This window comes from Canis lupus, chromosome 7 (assembly GCF_011100685.1).
Source record: "Canis lupus familiaris isolate Mischka breed German Shepherd chromosome 7, alternate assembly UU_Cfam_GSD_1.0, whole genome shotgun sequence".
Lineage (NCBI taxonomy): Eukaryota > Metazoa > Chordata > Mammalia > Carnivora > Canidae > Canis > Canis lupus.
Genome location: NC_049228.1, coordinates 18894951 through 18914487, shown reverse-complemented (window position 1 = coordinate 18914487; position 19537 = coordinate 18894951). Strand labels below are relative to the sequence as shown.

Below are 19537 nucleotides of genomic sequence, written 5' to 3'. Positions count from 1 at the left end.
CGGCTCAGGGCATGATCTGGGGGTTGGGAAGATTGAGTCCAGCATCAGGCTCCCTATAGGGAGCCTGCTTCTTCCTCTACCTATGTCTCTGCCTCTCTGTGTTTCTCATGAATAAAATCTTTAAAAGAAATAAAAAATAAAACACTTCAACAATATTATAGTGTCTGTATTTGTATATCTGTAAGTGTATGGTGATAATAACAACCTTGATCCCATACATTTGAACTTGCACTTTTGAAAAAAAAATGGCAATTTCAGAAGCTCTATTGTTTGTTTTATTGAACCTAAATAAAAGAAAATTAAGTTAAACCTGCAACTGAATAACATGTTTTTAAAAAGAAATAGCATAGCTGTGTTTAGATTTCCCTTAATCCAACTATATGGTAATCTGGTTTATAAAAATAAAAGACAAAATAAGCATATGTAAAAAACAGCTCATTGGTTGCCTATCTTAGGTATAAAGGGCTAGTTAACTTCTTCTAGAGTGATAGTAATCATTTATTCCAGAGCCAGTTGCTTTTTTGAAAAATAGAAGATATGTATAAAAACCCTAGGATGTATTAGGTGCAGATTGTGGGTATGCTGATTAAAAAATGGGACAGAAAATAAATTCCAGAAGAACAAAGAGATATGCAGAAGCCTCGGATTGACCAGATATTTGGGAGCAACCAAGCTTACTGACACAACAGAACATAGCCATAGGTGAAAATGGAGACAAATTAGAATTTTCAGAAGTAAGAAAGCAGAGAACATACTGGACAAAAAGAGGAGAAGCAGAGTTCAAGTTGTGCCCTTAAAACTCAATTAAGACAGAAGAAGCTACCTGGGTGAAGAAGCTTTGAGAACAGTGTCAGGCACAAGACAGGCAAAATATATACTGGTACAGGAAAACAAGGCAAATGAGAGTACCAGGCACTAGGTAAGCAGCCAAGACAGCATCAATGACAAGCAAACCTCAAAAATGAGGCAACTCCTAACTACGGCCAAAAAACCTTTTAAATACTTCCTACTCTTGAGTATGGCCAATTCAGACTCCAAGTCAATTACATTGGGTGGATGGTAAACATATTAATGGGACCAGGGAAGGGGCAGCAGTGATTGTAATACAAAACACGGGACTTGTACAGGGGAGACTGTGTTGCTTGGAGACATTATAATCCACTAGGTGGTTTCGAATGGCAGTTCCATTATTTCTTAATCTGTAAAACTGGAAAACAATTTTACTTCCCCCAGTCTAAAACTCTCCATGAATAAAAATGAGGTAATAACATTTCCTATCTCTTGTTGTTAAAAAAAGTAGTCTTTATTAATCATTTAGCATATAGTAATCACCCCAATATTAACTATCATTGGTTATAAATATTGAGTTAACTTGTTAAATCTTAGCTCTGAAATTTATTATATCTATTATTAATTTCAATTTCAGCTTCTGCATACAGCTATCAGGATTATGCTGGGATGATCACTGGGATGATCTAAGTATTTGTTCGCAAATCCTTTGAGAACTGCAGTTAATGCGTGATACGGCTTTGTTGTCACTTACTGACAGATATGGCTGTGTACATACATCACTTTGAAAAAAGTTACAGATTGACCATGTTGCTCTAAAAACTATTCCATAAAATTATTCTAGTTCCTTTAGTGATAATTAAATATATATCCACTAAGGCAACTCTTGCACTATTATTAGTCAAACAGAGATCTTCTTTCCTAAAATGGCTGAACACTCTGTTTTGGTTCTACCAAACCACAAAACACAAACCACAGTCTAAGACTCAAATCCTGAGTGGTGTGGAATACTGCAAATAAAATCGCTGCCAGGCCAATTTTTTGTTTGATGTAGCCAATCTTCTCTTCCAAATGACTTCACAATTCACTACCTCTTTTTAAAAAAGGATGAAAAGCACTGGTAAGTTTCCCTCTTGACCTGAAATGTCCATAACGCAGAGCCACGATAATGAGAAACAGGAAAAGGGAGACTCACTAAAGAAGCTATAACTCAACAATAATATTGAACAGCTTTTTTATTATTGTTTTTTGATCTAGTATTGATGTAAGGTAACAGGCCCACAAAAACAATTTGAACACCCAACAGCTACATGATAGGGATAAAGGCATGTTTTTCTTTTTAAGTCATAAGTTACTTAAATTTATGCCAATAGTTTTGGAACTCATATGAATAATTCTATGCACTACTACTAAAAGTAGCACTTGAATTGTCTTAGGCCCTTTTGAAAAAGTCAACTTGGAACAGTAACTTTCACATTAAAAGCCCAAGGTTTAATCTTAAATACTATGCCATTATTATATATGCTTTCTATATTATTTTTCAGGACTCAAAGAATCAAAATGACAATTCTATTTGTGAAGTTCATCTATCTGATACATGTGCCATTAAGCAACTTCAGAGGGAGAGCAGTGAACACTGACATGCTGAATGCATGTGGGTGGGTGATGACGTGATTTCATCTTTATAACCAACTTATCAGGTAGGTACTATGAAAAGTCAGGCAGAAAACCCAGGCTCTCTCCAAAGCCCATTCTCTTAACCACTATGTAAATTCTGAGTAAGGTTTTGATTTTGTTTTTGTTTTTTGCTTTTAAACCTAACAGTGATAATCACAATTATCACTACAACTGTACAGGCCTTGGCAGTTACACCTATCTATCTGCTAGGATATAGAACCATAGTATTATGTGAACAGACAGGGTCTAACCAAACTTTGTGAGCTACATCCATCAGAATTCTAATGGTGAATAAGGAGATAGTTAAGGCATAACAGATGCATGTATGGCACTAATGTTATTATTAAGTTATTTGGCAGCTCTTAATGATCAAGGTTACAGTAATGAAACAATTGAGTTTATGTTAATGGCTCCATCAGAACAATTACTGGGATAAAAAATGAAAGAGTCATTGTTTTAGAAAAGGTCATAGAGAGTGAATATCTTGAATAGGAGTGAAGATAAAACAAAATTCAGTTCAAGGAATGAAGGATAAATACAAAACATTTGTTACGATATTTCCTATTTCAATGCGAGTCATTCCAGGACAGATAGCCCTAACTTTTACATGGCTTTTCACTAGTCAAAAGAGAGAACCTGGAAAGTCCAGAAGCTAAAAAGATTATAAACAAGGCAGTAAATAAGCAAATACGTATGTTTAGATTTTCTATAGTCTTGGAGATAGGGGTAAGAGTGTCCTTCTGCTTTTGGCTAGGAATAATTGCTCAGGCTAATTTGTTCTTCCTCTCCAGCTAGACCACTCTAGACAAATGTTGGTAAATATAAAGTATCTGGGCAGGAAAGAGGGAGAAGTAAAACTAGAAAATGTTGGGAATTTGAAACATTGTACTCGTATATTTCTTAGAAACAAGAATTCTGTATCAAGGGATCCTCTTCATTTGGACCCTACATTTCTAAAAGCTTTCCTTGTGTTTTAACTCTGCTGGTAGATCCCAGTATCCTCCACCCAGAGATTCCAATCTTATTTCCAAGGCATTTATCTTAATAACCTTAGAGTTTAGTCATGGTCAAACACATTTTGCTGTGCCCTAGTCAGATTCTACCGTGGTCTTTATGGTCTTTCCTAGCTTTGTTGACTCTACCCTAAGGGCATAATCACCAAGAATGCAGAGTGTTCATCAGACAGCCCAGGGGGAAGGGGATCAGAAAAGATCCCAGGAGGAAAAAAATTATATGAAACAAAATATTAAGCTTAGAGGGCCATTATGTTCATTTAAAGAATTAAGATAGAACTAAAAAGTTTTGTATTACTTTATTCTAAAAAAATGCATTTTCTTTATAGTTCCCAACTTCAGTTAAAAAAAAAAAAAAAACAGCTGAGGCATGAAAATCATCACATATAAATGAAAATGCAATTTAACAAAATGTCATATTTTATAAGTTTAACTGATGTAAATGTTTGAATTATCTATTAAAATTAAGCTGCCAGGTTCCTTTTCATACAAAGGAAGCTCTGTTTTATTTCATGTGTTACCACACTGTGTAGAAAAAGAATTTTTGTTTTTAAAGAAACATGAGATGGAGAGACAGAGAAGGAGGGAGAACCAAACTTCTCGAGTGATCTGACGATAGTTGTCATGCACATACTGTATACTTCACACTGTGATTGACATTTATTTGTAGTTAGTACTTTGTTTTATACACTGAGGAGTCATTGCTAGTAATTTTTTTTAAAGTAAAAGCACTGTCTGCTACCTTTGCTATCATCAACATCTCCAAATTATGGTCTAGGGCCAAAGTCTAATTTCTGGCCTCCAGATGTTAATACTTAGGAATTTTGTGTCATCCAACTCCTGTTAGGAAAATGTTTGGCAATAGATGATATACCAGTGAAGCCTACAGTCTCTGATATCAGATAACCTGGGTTCAAATATCCAGGCTTGGCCCCTACATAGGTCTGTGGTCCTGGTCAACTTACTTAGCTTTGTTACACTTTCCTTCTCTATCTAAAGGACATAATTACAATTTCTTCCTCTTAGGATTGCTATGAGGGTTTTAAAAGGATGCATATAAAAGTTCTTAGGACAGTGCATGGCACATAGAAAACACTTGGTAAATACTTCCTACCATTATTATATTAATAATCTGAAATGCTAATTCTAATTTGTCCATTCTGACAAATATTTCCACTCAATTGTTTTGAAGTTCTTAGCATGGAAAAAACAAACAAACAAAAACAAATGTGTCTATCAGTGCTGGGATGCTTACAGCCAACATCCAGAGTTATCTTGCCAGCTGCTCTTCCAGCATCATTGACAGCTACACATGTATAATCACCAGCATCCAGGTCTTGAGTTTCTTGAATCTTCAAAAGCCCCAAGAGAGGGTCAATAATGAGGAATGGTGAGGGCCTCAGCTCAAGATCCCCTAGGTCAAAACAAACGGAGAACATTAAACACTAAAGTATTTACATAGTTTGCTATTGGTTTAATTTTAAAACTGCTGAAGAAAACGAACTTCGAAGTTTTTAAAATATAAGTGTCTGGCACAAGGTATATACTTAAACAATGTTTATGCAAAGAATGAACAAAGTATTTCTTAGCACTAAGCTGATTTATTAGTCTATATCATTCTATGGGCTAACCTAGAGCCAAAAATCCAGTCCCAAATATTTCCTACTGTACATGTACCTAAATAAGAATGAACTCTAACGCTGCATGGGGGTGAGGCAGCTGTCACTGTGGCTGTGTTACACATGAAGAGAATGAGGAGATGCAGGTTGAAAAAAGGTTTCTACCATCGTTGTGGCAGGATGAATTTCAGTTATCCATGAAGTGTTTAGGAAGTGGCAATGGCGTTCTCAGTTTGGTCAATGACCAGTGTTTTGGTTTTATGAATGCTATCAGTCAGACTGGTATCTTGGGAGAGTCACAGGCTGCCTGAGAGGCTTCTGAGGATGTCTGGAAGAGAAGGAACTGCAGCTATCTGGAGAAGATAGACAGGGAAGAGCTTGTTGGTAGAACTGGAAAAACAGATGAGAAATTTCTGACAACTGCCAGAGAGAAGTATTTTATATAAATCTCCCAGAATACCTCTACTAAGTCTATATTATTCATCTAAGTTCTTTAAGTTAGAGTTATGAGTTTCTGGAAGAGGCAGGTAGGGAATAAATGTATGGAGGATAAAACCATGCATTGAGTTTGACCTCAGTGAAGCTAGAATGATGCTAGAAAAATTAGTGATGTCTGAGTTACCTGTGCATGCTGTCTCTCCCTGCAGCACCTCATATACCCTGAGAACCATTTCTCTATGAAGGCAGGCAATGCCTCAACTAATCTGTAAGTTAAGGTTAGCCTCTTCATATGATTGTCCTCCTTCAGGGTGACTACTCTCCTTAGAATGAAATTAACCAGGATGACCAATTCCATTAAAAAAAAAAAATACCCAGTATTAGATGTTTAGTGCTTGGTGTCCGTAGCTTTTTTGTTTGTTTTTGTTTGTCAAGTCTAAAAAATTGCTCTCCAAAATGTCATATACTAGCCTAGCCATGTGCCCCGAAGACCACAGTAGTAACTCTCTTAGATTTTAATAAAAAAAGAGAACCCAAGAACTAGTAATTCTCTAGAATACTGTAAAAATCACCAATCAACAGACTCAGGGCAACAAACAGACAATTCTCTTTTTGTTTTTATAATTTTGGGAGCAGAAGAGGTCAAAGGAGCCATAAATTTGAAAACAAAAAAATTACATTAGCAACCGTCAGTGCCAAAAATAAAGTATTTTTCAGCATTCCAATATTTAAAACCCAAATCATCCTTTTAAGCTTGCTACTACATACCATGCAAGAATAAGAAAAGCAACCAAAGCTGTGTCTATGAGCCTCTGGGAAATTTTCATAAATAAAAGCAGATGATGTTGACATAAACTTTCCTCCCACTAAGGGAGAATGCGATGTGACCTAGCTGTTCATCAAGTATTAGAATGTTTGGACTGAAATGCATTAGAATTTTGGAATTTACTTCTCTCCTATTTCTTTTGTATATGTCAAAGGACATAAGAGGATAAAATCAAGCCCTTTTAGCTAGTAGTTTTTTTTTTTAATAAAAATGTTTAAAGAATAGCAGTAATGAAACAAAATATAAATTGGAAAACATGGATTTAATCAATTTTGCATTCTGATCACATTTTGATAATCTCTCCTTTCTTCATTTCTACTGAAAAATTAGTACCAAATTATTGACAAGCCATAGAGACAGAACTTTGAGATGGAAATGAAATAGGGATTATTTAGTTTTAATGTTAGATAAGATTAGAAAAATGGTATAGTAAAACATGCAAACTTTCCCAACAATCTATGCTAGGATTTAACAATCATTGCTACTGAAGAGGGTTCTCTTTATGCTGTACTTTAAATTCAATTCTGGTCTCTGTGGATGTAAAGATGAACAAACAGAGAGATCATTATCTCTGGCATGAGATCCTTTCAAATAGCTGATGGTAATTAGTGGTTCTCAAAAATCATTGTCTCAAGACCCTTTATACTCTTAGATATTATTGGGGACTTTAATGAGGTTTTGTTTATATGAACTATATTTATTTGTACTTAGCATTTTAGAAATGAAACTGAAAATTTTAAATATACGTATTTATTTTATAATAACAAACTCATGACATTTTAACATAAATGAACATATTTTATGAGAAAATAATTATATTTCCAAAAACAAGAGATATTTAGTGAGAAGAGTGGTATTTCACAGTTTTGCAAATTTCTAGAATGTCTAGCTTAATAGAAGACAGCTGAATGCTCATATTTGCTTCTGCATTATGTAGCCTCCAAAAACTCCACTATACTCATATTCATGAGACAATGAATATGAAAAAGAGAAAAAATATCTTAGTATAATTAGGAAAATAATTTTGATTTCCTGGATTCCCTGAAAAAAATTATGAGGAACTCCCAGGGATTCCTGACTACACTTTAAGAAACTTCAATCTAAATTTAAAAATCCAATTTCTTTAATATTTTACCAGAAACATCCTCTATGCAACATTTTAATAGCATCCCTCATAATTTTTTGAACCCACTGTATGTTGCTTATTTCTAAAAATGAAAAATCCAAACTTTTGATGGGTATTTGTGTTTATGGAATTCCTTTTCTTTGATGGTCTGAATGGAATACAATTTATTAATGAAGAGTGGTTGCCAGGGATTTGGGAGCAAAGGAAATGAGAAGCTGTTGTTCAATAGGTATGAAGTTTCAATTGCACAAGATAAGTAAGTTCTAGATATCTGCTATGCAACAAAGTGCCTATAGTTAACAATACTGTATTGTACGTTTAAACACTTGTTAGGAAGATAGATTCCATGTGTTCCTACAATCAATCAATTAATCACCACCTACTTTACTCAATCAGAATTGCAAAAAAAGGGGGGGTATCACGAAAAAGTTATTCTTCTGCCTAAGGTGAGGTCTCTTCTTTACCTCTTGATTTCCATAAGGTACAATTTTCACAACCTTCCTATTGTCTCAACCCTAGCAGAGGTGAAAAAGGAGGGTCCAGATGCCTCCTCCTTCTTTCTTTCTGGAACCAATCTGCATATAGAAAAGATTATCCTCTAGTTTTGTTCTTGAAGATCCAGACTCTGCATCTGCAACAAATTGCTTGCTTGGGATGGGTAGGACAGTATGTTGGCCTGATCCTGGGGTTTATGGTTGCTCTGCATATTGTTGACGAACATTGAAATATATCCTCCAATAAGGTCTGTCAGTGTTTAATGCCCACATTCTAGCTATGTTGCTTCATAACTTGGACAGAGATACGGGATATTATTTACTGGGTCTGTTGAACCCCAACACTATGTTTGAGAGAGCTAATAGGTAGTCAATTTTAGAATCTTCCATATGGTGTCTGCCTGCGTCCCTAACTCCTCCTTACCTTCCAAGCCATTTATGGAACCCAGGCTAATATGAAGACTAAATTTCATTCAGAAAAGTAGCCTCAATTTCAGAAAACAAAAAGACTTTCTGTGTGACTCTGCTATCTATGGGTAGAGAAATCAATAGGTTACATTACTTCTTTTAATTTTTATTTTTAACATAAACTGCTGACTTTTAAAAAAGAGAAATACTGCTTCTCTAATACATTTTTTCCGGATTTATTTATGATGGGAGTTTGACACTGATTATCAATTTCATTTGTAATTCAAAATTTAAGTATTTTAAATAAGTAAAATTAGTTTGTGTTATCTGAAATAAACCTAATTAAGAAGCAAATCCAGAAATGCTTTTTTTTATCACAGAAAACATGAAGACTCAAAATCATTTAACATGGAAAACTGTCAAAATGGCATTATCTCCTAGCTTTCTTGTTTTTTATTTGTATTGTTTAAAAGTGTTTGTTTTCTACATAAAGCCTTTCTTTTTCACCTCATGTTCCCTAAGAGTTTGAACCCGAGGTGAATTCATAATTTTGTGATTATGACATCAACTCGTTGCTATGGGGACGTCTGTGATTTAACAAACAGAATCATAACAATAGTTCTTTGTACTGTTTAGCATTTTTCATCTGAAGATTAAAAAGTATTTTGCAAACAGCATCTCAATAATCCTAGCAACCTCCCTTTTAGAGTGTTTGTGGGACTTTTTCTTTCTCATAGATTGGAAGAACTGAGACAGAAACAGAAGTGGGACGTTTTACACAGATATGTACTGTCAGCATCTGAGTCTGGACCAGGATCCAAGTGTATTCCCACTAAGACAAATAGCACATTATTGGTATTTTATTACAGAATCACAAAGGTGTAATCTTCATGTTACAAAGACAGGCAGATAACTTCCATGCTCGATATAAGTACCTCCCATTTATGATGAAGCCAGCCACAAAACACTTTTGTCTTTTAACTACTTGTAAGCTTTAATGTTGTCTTTTTTTTTTTTTTTTTTTTTTGAGGACTTTATAGAAAGTATCGTTGGGAATCTAGAAAACTTTCTAATAGTGACAGACATTATCTCTAAGAAAAGTGAACTGAAATCAGGAAGGCCATTTCAAACATTAACAGAGTATTCTTGGACAATTTTCTACAGGAAACAATCCTAAACTAACAAAGAGAATGTTCAGCTGGATTAGCAAAGGCGAACTTTTCCTGCTTTGATTTTCATGGTTGTCTAATCCACACCAGATGTCAAATCCTGAAATTCAGAGTTCAGAATTTTGAACTATTGTCTCTAGTGAGATCATAAACACATTTTATGGGGCTGCTAAGTCACACACCAAAACAAAATTTTAACAAATCATCTTTTTAAAAGAAAAAACAAATCCAAGTGAACCAGACAGGAACATACTTAAGAAATGTACCTTTGAACCATTTAACTTGAGGCAGAGGAGTCCCAGAGGATTTACATTCCATAACTGTTGTATCCCCAAGAGCAACCAATAGCTCACTCTGAACTACAACCAACTTTGGGGCTTCTGAAAAATACAAACATGCAAATGGTTAATGTCTGGCCCAATGCTACATGCACCTTGTTTATGATTACACTAAATGAATCAGTTTAACAAAATCCGCCAGTATTTGTGTGCTTGTGGTTATTTCACTGTTTACAAATAGAAAGAGACTCTTACAATGTGAGTGTACAAAGAAGTGCATGATGAAAAGATCATTTATTAAGAGCAAATATATATAATAGGCAAAAATAATTCAGATAAAAGAGTCAAAAAATTTAGGAAATTAGCCAAAAGGTCTTTATGAAAAAAAAAGATATATAAAGAGAGAAAAATCTTAGAAATCTGAACAGATCTTATAGAAATAACAAGTAATACTAAAGGAATAGAAAGAAATGGATAGTAATAAAAATATCAGACAAGCTATGATGGTAAGACTGATTTGGCTAGGTTAAGAATGGAGGATAATATAATTACAGGTGAATTAGTTATAATATTTTCTATGTGATTTTAAGGATATTCATTTAACTACAGAGAAAGTTGCAGTTGAAGGCTAAAAGTTATATCTATAAAAAGTAGAGTCTCCATTATCCTTTTCCCTTTGATGGTAAAGACAAACATTCTCTGTTTCTTTCCTCTCTTGCTTAATGCTTTCATTCACTCATACATTCTTCTCTGAACTGGGCATGTTAGGACTTTCTAACTTTAATTGAAGTAGTTTCAAACAAGGCTAAGAGTTAACTTCTCAAAGATCATGTTAATCCTCTGCTAGAAAACCTTTGGTAATTTTATTTCCCAATTCCCTAGTTTGGCTTTCAAAAACCATAAACTAGTGCAGAGCTTTCTTTTTAAACTTACCCTCTATAACACTTCCTTTCTTATCACAAGGTATGAAGCTACACTGGTAGTTCAAAACAGCCCCTACTCTGTTCTATCTTCCTGCTTTTGCAAAAGCAGTTTCCTCTGCCTGAAATGCCCTTTGCCACAGCTTTTCAAATCCTACTCATTCCTCCAGACTGAGCTTAAATCCTGTCTCCTTTGAGAAATCTTTACAAATTCCCCCGTCAGAATTAATCTTCCTTTCTGCCAACCCTTACTGTAGTACTCGTCTGTCTGCTATCTTATATTTCTCTATGTATAGCCACTCCCATTATGTGAGCTCTCAAAAAGTAAGAATTTCATAACACATTTTTTTTATATTCCACAGTCTTTAGTACTTTAGATCCTCAAGGTGATTAATAAGGTAAATAAGTGAATCAATTATTTTGGCCTCTTTGTGAATGAATCAAAATTCATTTCTACAATTCAGAATCTGTTTCTACCCCTTTCTACATTCCCACTGCCTATTTCTTCTCTAATCTTCCAAACTTATTTGCCTTGTGCCTTCATTATTTCTGTCAATGAGACCACTTCTTTCCAGGCTTTCAGATTCAATATTTATGACACTTTTGCTACCTCCCTCATCTGTACAAACCAACTACAATTCTCAATTTTTATTTTAGCTTTCTTCCTCTCCACTGCCAGTTTCATTACCTCACTATAAATGGCTGGGCGGACTGCTAGCCATTAATTATTCACAATTTACAAACTAACATTGAGCATGTAATATCCTTGTCCTTTATTTGTTAAAAAGAGACCAAATTAAAAGAAACATTCTATTCTATATAATTAGATTATATGATTATATGAAAATATATTAGATTACAATAATATATTAGAATATATTATAATTCATTATATTGTGGAATATTATAGAATTATCATGAAATGCATCTTCAATAAAAGTTTATATTTGGAAGGGAAAAACTAAAGATGAAAATTTAAAAAGTATGTAGATAGGATAAATGACAGAAATATTATAAACATTTAATTACAATAGAAATATTATAATGTTTTGAATATAAGTGAAAAATATAAAATGGAAGTTGAGGTAAACTAGAATGGATATAAAAATTATTAATATGTAAATAAAGTATTGAAAACAACAGAAAAACCACAGGATAGAACTCTGTGGACCATCTAAGACTCTGTAAGCATCCTGGACTTCTGTTGACTAATGAAGCAATCTACTCCCTGAACTTTTAACTTAGTTACAGTATTTCCTTTAATCAAATGTGAAATTAATAATAAATTTTAAGGCTAACACTCATTCCTAATATTAATTAGGAATATTAATAGAAAAATACTTTTAAATTGCTTGGTATGATACTTATCCTATTTTCATTGCCTTTTAAACTGATTATACTTGCCAATGTATCTGAGGGTAGAAGTCTGTTTGTCTGTTCCAGCTGAATTGCTTGCCAGGCAACCATAGATCCCTGCATCTTTGGGAATCGCATTTTTGATAAATAAGGTTCCTTCTGAGGTCATCCTATATCTATGAAAAAAAGAAAATACAATTGAAAATACCTTAATAATAGTATGAAGAAACTATAGCATCTTCCTTACAATTATCTTCAAATATTTTAGACATATTTTTGGTGCTGGTTGTAGAAATTATTAATGTCATCATTTTATTAACAGAAATGTAGTAGTTGTATAGTAGTAGCAGTAACGGTAATAATAACAATAATAACAATAAGAATAGATCTTTTGTATCCAGTTCTTGCTATATGCCAAAGGCTGCTCCAGATGTTTTACATTATGTTTTACATAATGTTTTATATCCTCCTAACAACCCAGTGAGTTAGGTATTACTATTACCTCTGTTGTATGGAGGAGGAAAAGAATTATATAATTTGCCCAAAGGCAGTTAGTAAACGGAAGAAGTGGAATTTGCAACCAAGCAATCACACTCTGTGTGAATTGCTATGCTAAATGGTTCCTCAATATGCAAACCTGAGATGCAATACCTCCTGTCATACGGCAAGTCAGTGGTGAGTCTAGGAGTAGAATCTGGCTCATACCTAAGTCCTCCTCCTCATGCAAAACAATGGAGAGCAATGGAAACTCAATAGCTGGGAAACTTCTTTGTGTTCCACATGTTCATTACACTCTTTGAGCATGAGAGGATTAAATGTCTTTTAAAGTCATTCAGCAGATAAAATACATCTCAATGCAGTATGGCAAAAGTGAATAGGAGTTGCAAAGAATGTCTGTACACATTTTAATTAGAGCTACTGTTCTGTCCTTTGCCTCTTCCTCTCTCTTCTTTTAAATCCCAGGACCATCTTTTTAATAGATTAGTGAAAACTACACATTACCCCATAGAAAGTTTATTATCCTCATTTCAATTATTCAAGGTAAATCGAGTGTTACGGTGTCATGTTTGTGATAAAAGTACCGTGAGGCTCTTAGTCCCAGCTATTAACTTCAAGGCTGAAGAACATCAAACTGTCAATCCATAATTTCTTATTTTATGGACATTTCCTGGCCCATTTAGAAAATCTAAAGCTGTGGATTTTGGTCAAACTCCCTTAACTTTAGGGATTTAGTCACATCAGTTTTGTCCAACTTTTGATTGGTTTTCATCAACACTTCACTCAGTAAAAACAAAGAACATGATACAAACCCAGTACCTGTGTGAACCCATGATAAACATATCATTAATAGTCCAGGTGATCTTTGGTTTGGGATAACCCGTTGCAGAACACCTGATGGAGACCTCAGATCCTCCCGTGAATGACTGATTCTTGGGCATCACAGTGACTTTGGGTGGTTCTGCAAATAGAAAGAAACATATATAGTGAAACGGCAATTTATCTTGATGTTAGGAGCTTCCTGTGTTAGCAGATTTGTAGGCTTCTTACCGCACCATTATTTTTATTTTGTACTTCCAAAAGTTCGTTTATAAAAAGTAACAACTAAGTTGCAGTAGGGCTCAGGAGATTTCTTCCCCAAAGCTGATAGGAGTTGCAGATGCTGCTTTCTTCTGGCTTCTTGTGGCCCAGGTTTCATGAGATTGGGAGTCCTGGTCCTTCCAGAGGCCCTCTTTTCCCTGAGAGCGTGATACATGCAATGGCTGGGACCCTGGAGCCTGCCTCTACCCTGCAGGTTCAGGATAGAAGGCTTTCCTTCTGGCCATTTGCCCTGAGACCTTGCAGCTTAGGCCAGCTGTCAAACCATGAGCCCCAGGCCCATACTCCTACTTCTAGAACCTGGACGCATTGAGAGTGGATGAGGACCTGCCCTCAGAGCTCGGGAAGGGTCTGGCTAACTCTACTCTGGAGGACATCTGGGGACTGAATCTGACGCCAGTGATAGGAAAGGACTGAATGAAAGTCAGAGGAGCTACAGGAGTAAGACACAGTAGTATTTGGCAGCTGGAGCAAGGGAATGAGGAAAAGGGGTACCTCTGTCCATTCTCTAGCCAGGTTCTGCCTCCCAGCCATTCAGCCCCCTTGTCCTGCTCTGCCCCATGGCCTTGGTTACCAGACTGGCCTCGCAGTAACTCCATTCTCCTGGGGTTTCTTGGGCATGTGGAAAAAGGTGGTCCTCATAGCCTGGGGACATCAGTTATAATGAGGCCACTGGTGGGGATGGCATCCGGCATCTCCACTTTGAATATTCCTGAGATAAAGAACTTCATTTTCCTTTTGGGGTCATAGAAGGAAACAAAGGTGGGGTATACCACAGAAATGATGGGCATCCACACCTGAATTGCCAGGTAAAAGGTATCGTTCTTTGAGGTAACAGGTCCCCACTGTCCTGATATCCTCAGGGTAAATCCACATTTTGAGGTTCTCTCTGACCATGCACTGGCCCACGTCAGACATCACAGTCATGGTTTGTCCTGGAGCACTACTAGTTGATAAAGACGTTCCCGAGACACATGATCAGGCCTACAGGCCCATGAAGAGAACCCCTGCTTGGCTATCTGCACTCAGCAGTTGCAGAGGGCCTCCAAGAGGCCCATCAAGTTCAGGACACTCTGGTGGTTAGAAATGATGACACAAGGATGGTGCTCTTCCAGCTGCTGGTGGCCCTCTGGCTCAGAGTGAAGGCCCTAAATGTACTTGAAGAGCTAGTCAAACCAACAGATGATATTCATGTTCTCCCCCATGTTAGTGTGATGGTGCAACAGGCCATAGTGGAGACCGTGAAACAGAGCACACAGTTCAAGGTGACCTTGCCTTAGAACCTGGCCATGCAGCTCAGTTGTATGAGCAGCAGCATGGTGGTCAGGCTTGACAAGAGCTCCATGGGCACAGCAGCTGGGACCACATACCTGCAGTACTACGCTGGCAGACCCAACTGTGCTGGCCTCAAGCCTCCTCTCTCAACCCCAGCCCAGAAAGGCCTCTTTAGATGACCCTTATCAGGGATTTAGCCCAATCAGTGCAGGGAAGGACCTGAAGGAATTTTTACTTATTTAATTTTTTAGCATTTTATTTTTATTTTTTAATTTAAATTCAATTAATATATAATGTACTGTTAGTTTCAGAGGTAGAGTTCAGTCATTCATCAGTCTCATAACACCCAGTGCTCATTACATCATATACCCTCCTTAATGCCCATTGTCCAGTTACCCATCTCCCACCTCCCTCCCCTCCAGCAACCCTCAGTTTGTTTCCTATGATCAAGTCTCTTCTATGATCAAGTACCAGTTTGTCTCCTTATCTGATTTCATCTTGTTTTACTTTTTCCTCTTTTCCTCTACAATCCTGTTTTGTTTCTTAAATTCCATATATGAGGGATATGATAATTATCCTTTTACTGATTGACTTATTTTAGCATAATACCCTCTAGTTCCACCCACACCATTGCAAATGGCAAGATTTCATTTTTTGATGACTAATATTCCATTATATAATATTATATATATTATATATAATATATACACACATACATATTCCACATCTTCTTTATCCATTTATCTCTCAATGAACATCTGGGCTGTTTCCACAGTTTGGCTATTTTGAACATTGCTGCTATAAACACTGGGTGCAGGTGCCCCTCTGGATCACTACATTTGTATCTTTGGGGTAAATACTTGGTAGTGTAATTGCTGGGTTATACGGTAGGTCTATTTTCAACTTTTTGAGGACACTCTATAATATTTTTCAAAGTGGCTGTACCACCTTGTATTCCCACTAGCAGTAGAAGACGGTTCCCCTTTCTCTGCATCCTTTCCAGCATCTGTCATTTCCTGACTTGTTAATTTTAACCATTCTGATTGGTGTGAGGCGGTATCTCATTGTGGTTTTGATTTGTATTTCCCTGACACTGAGTGATGTTTAGTTTTTTTTTAATGTATCTGTTGGTTACTTGTAATGTAACCAACTTTTTTGGAAAGATGTCTGTTCATGTAATCTGCCCATTTCTTGATTGGATTATTTGTTCTTTGGGTGTTGAGTTTGATAAATTCCTTATAGATTATGGATACTTACCCTTTTCCTGAGAAGATATTTTCAAATATCCAGTTGTCTTTTGGTTTTGTCAACTATTTCCTTTGCTGTGCAAAAAGCTTTTTATTTTGATGAAGTCCCAATAGTTCATTTTTGCCTTTGTTTCCCTTGCCTTTGGAGACATGTCTAGCAAGAAGTTGCTGCAGCTGAGGTCACAGAGGTTGCTGCCTGTGCTCTCCTCCAGGATTTTGATAGATTCCTGTCTCACATTTAGGTCTTTCATTCATTTTGAGTCTATTTTTTGTGTGTAAGATAATAGTCCAGTTTCATTCTTCTGCATGTAGCTATCCAATTTTCCCAACACTATTTGTTGAAGAGAATGCCTTTTTTTCCGTTGGATATTCTTTCCTGCTTTGTCAAAGATTAGTTGACCATAGAGTTGAGGGTCTGTTTATGGGTTCACTATTCTTCTACTTTCCATTGATCTATATGTCTGGTATTTTTTATTTTTATTTATTTATGATAGTCACAGAGAGAGAGAGAGAGAGAGAGAGAGAGAGAGAGGCAGAGACATAGGCAGAGGGAGAAGCAGGCTCCATGCACCGGGAGCCCGACATGGGATTCGATCCCGGGTCTCCAGGATGGCGCCCTGGGCCAAAGGCAGGCACTAAACCGCTGCGCCACCCAGGGATCCCTATGTGTCTGTTTTTGCACCAGTACCTTACTATCTTGATGTTTACAGCTTAGTAGTAGAACTTGAAGTCCAGAATTGCGATGCCACCAGCTTTGGTTTTCTTTGGAACCAAAGGAATTTTAAAGCAAAGAAAGAAAATCCTTTTTAAGAGTAAAATGAATTTGATCCCAATGTTATGTTTCTATGCTTCACTGGTTACCAGTGGTCCCTTCTTACTTTGCTCCCAACAGCTGACCATTGGGTTCTGCCTACTAAGCTGGAATTTCAGTATAAATCTGTTTTCCATAAAAGTCTCTAGATAGGGCCTTTTGTGATTTTCTGTATAGTGAACACAGGCTTGGAGCCACAACTGGTTCTGACTGCTGATTCCTTTGTTTGAAGTTCACTTCTTTATTAGATTATAAATGTGTTGAGGTAAAGACAAAGTCTTTCATATTATTCCATATTCCACTACATCCTGCAGTACTTAACACCCCTTGCATGTTATACAGTGACTTGTAAATAATGGGTACTTAAAAGTGTTGATAGAATACAGAATACAGGCCATTCCTAAACTGTAAATTGGCTCTAAGAATTTTTATGCCTAAAAAAAAAAAAAAAAAAAAAAAGAATTTTTATGCCTGCCACCACTCAAGGCCCTGCTATATTGTTCATTTCGCTCAGCCCAGGAATTCACGGGATACAACAGGAAATATCAATTATTCAAAGTTCTATTACATTCACTCCACTTCTATGGCAGAAAATAGACTTTTGAAAATGAAATATTAAATCAGGAAGTTATTGTCAAAAAGGATACGAAAATTCCCTGGGATAACTGTAATGTTGATGTATTTGGTCTTATCAATTCCACAATTTACATCTAGATTACTACAGAGTAAGGATAATCTTCAAAGAAAGTACCATCAAAGAAATAACTTTCTTACTGTAAATATTCCCCACTCAATAAGATAAATGAAAATAAACTTACTTTCACAATGTTTGAAATAGATGTTGTAAGTAAGACATTACTATTACTAATCTACTATTGTAAGATTCAATAACATGTAATTTTTGCACAATTATTATATTCCAGACTCAGTGCTAACCTGTAGGGACACAATGATGAACCAAGCGGACATAGTTTCAACTTTCCATTTAACTGGATTTTTAATAGAAATGAAATCCAGAAATTCATTTAGTTAGATCTATATATATTTATGATATATCTTTACAATGTTAGCCTGCAAATTGTGGCTTAATTTCACTAAGAAAAATTAGTCTGAGGAATCCTGATAATTTGAAGGAGATACAAGTGGTACTGCTGGACCAGGCAGCTACACAACTGAACAAAACTAATTAGTGCCTAATTGCTAACAGCTTACGATCACTACCCCCCTTTTTTTTTTCCTGTTTACATTGTGTTTTTCAAATTATGATTGTCTTTGAAGTTAATGTTTAAAGGGCTTTTCCTGCCTGTGGACTTGGTTGATAGTCTCATTATTCCATGGATTCTTCTTGATGAAATAGGGCTACAGAAATGCAGGAGGTCAAGGGCAGAGTGGCCATGGCCAATAAGTTCAAATTGTGATTACATCTGGAGTCCATCAATTCTGAAATGCCAGAGGAGTACACATGCTGTGGGAGTGGTGCAGATAATCTTCAAGGGATGAGAAAAAAAGGAACACTTTTTCTCTTTGGAATTTATTGATTACCCACATTTATTCAGTCCCACTTTCTGAAAATAAAATGTTTCTTATATCTAGTTCATTTTGACCTAGGATTGCTGCATAGATTCAGCAGTTCTTGGGATTTTTGTCTAAACATGGTGCCTTTCAATGAAATCTGACAGAATTAGCCTGGCATGTCTCCCAGCAAGAATTCCTCTGGTAGGCTCTGTAGTTTAGGTATCAATGTGAAAATAAATGTCAGTTACTCAAACCAGGATGCAGGGAGCTAAGAGGTCATTTCTCAAATAAAGCCTGGATATAGGGTGTTGCTCAGGGTCATGAAATCAGTCTGTGTGCATACACACAAATGGAATGACATCATCTCACAGAAGGTGAGAAATCTGTTGTTGTTCTGGAAAGAATAGTTCCACTGACAATAAGAAAATCAAAAAGGACATGAACAAATATGGAAGCAAAATTAGATTTCTGCCAAATAACACTTGAATAAAGATGGTCAGAATGATTCAGGCTCCAGTTGATTAGGTTAAATAAAGATGTAATAGACTTCACTATACATAATTATCTCAATAGTTAGAATTTTTAATTTTCTAGAAAATAAAGCTCCTTTTGTTTTGATCAAGTGGTTTTAACGGAGCAAGAACCAGTTTAAAAACCTTAGTTCAACTCCATCACAGTCTAAAGTCAAATTTTAGGTTTTGGGGAGAAGTAATCCATTCTTAGTTGCTTTTCAAATTCATTTCACCACCACAACCATTACCATTATTATCACCATCATCACCATTATTACCACCACCACCACCATCATCAACCATCAACATTAATATCATAAATAACAACTTGCTTTTCATTAGCCAAAGCAGGGGAAATATGGTACTCCATTAGTATTAAGACATTAATTCATTCTTTATATTTTAATCATAATAAAAGCAAAATATGTGAGTTTTTATAATTTCTCAACAATGGCTTAAAGAGTTATA

The 19537-nt window shown here is 35.9% G+C and overlaps 1 protein-coding gene and 1 pseudogene across 4 annotated transcripts in view; both read right to left on the bottom strand.

The window, feature by feature from the left end:
• Window positions 1–19537, bottom strand: part of HMCN1 (hemicentin 1) — a 457926-nt gene that overhangs the window by 223080 nt on the left and 215309 nt on the right. For all 4 annotated transcript variants that reach the window (XM_038542311.1, XM_038542313.1, XM_038542312.1 and 1 more), the window contains exons 12-15: window positions 13431–13572; window positions 12162–12289; window positions 9826–9939; window positions 4735–4893 (exon numbers count right to left, since the gene is read on the bottom strand). In XM_038542311.1, the coding sequence (XP_038398239.1) occupies window positions 4735–4893; window positions 9826–9939; window positions 12162–12289; window positions 13431–13572 (543 nt within the window). The remainder of the gene's footprint in view (window positions 1–4734; window positions 4894–9825; window positions 9940–12161; window positions 12290–13430; window positions 13573–19537) is intronic.
• Window positions 14280–15054, bottom strand: LOC102156819 (annotated as a pseudogene).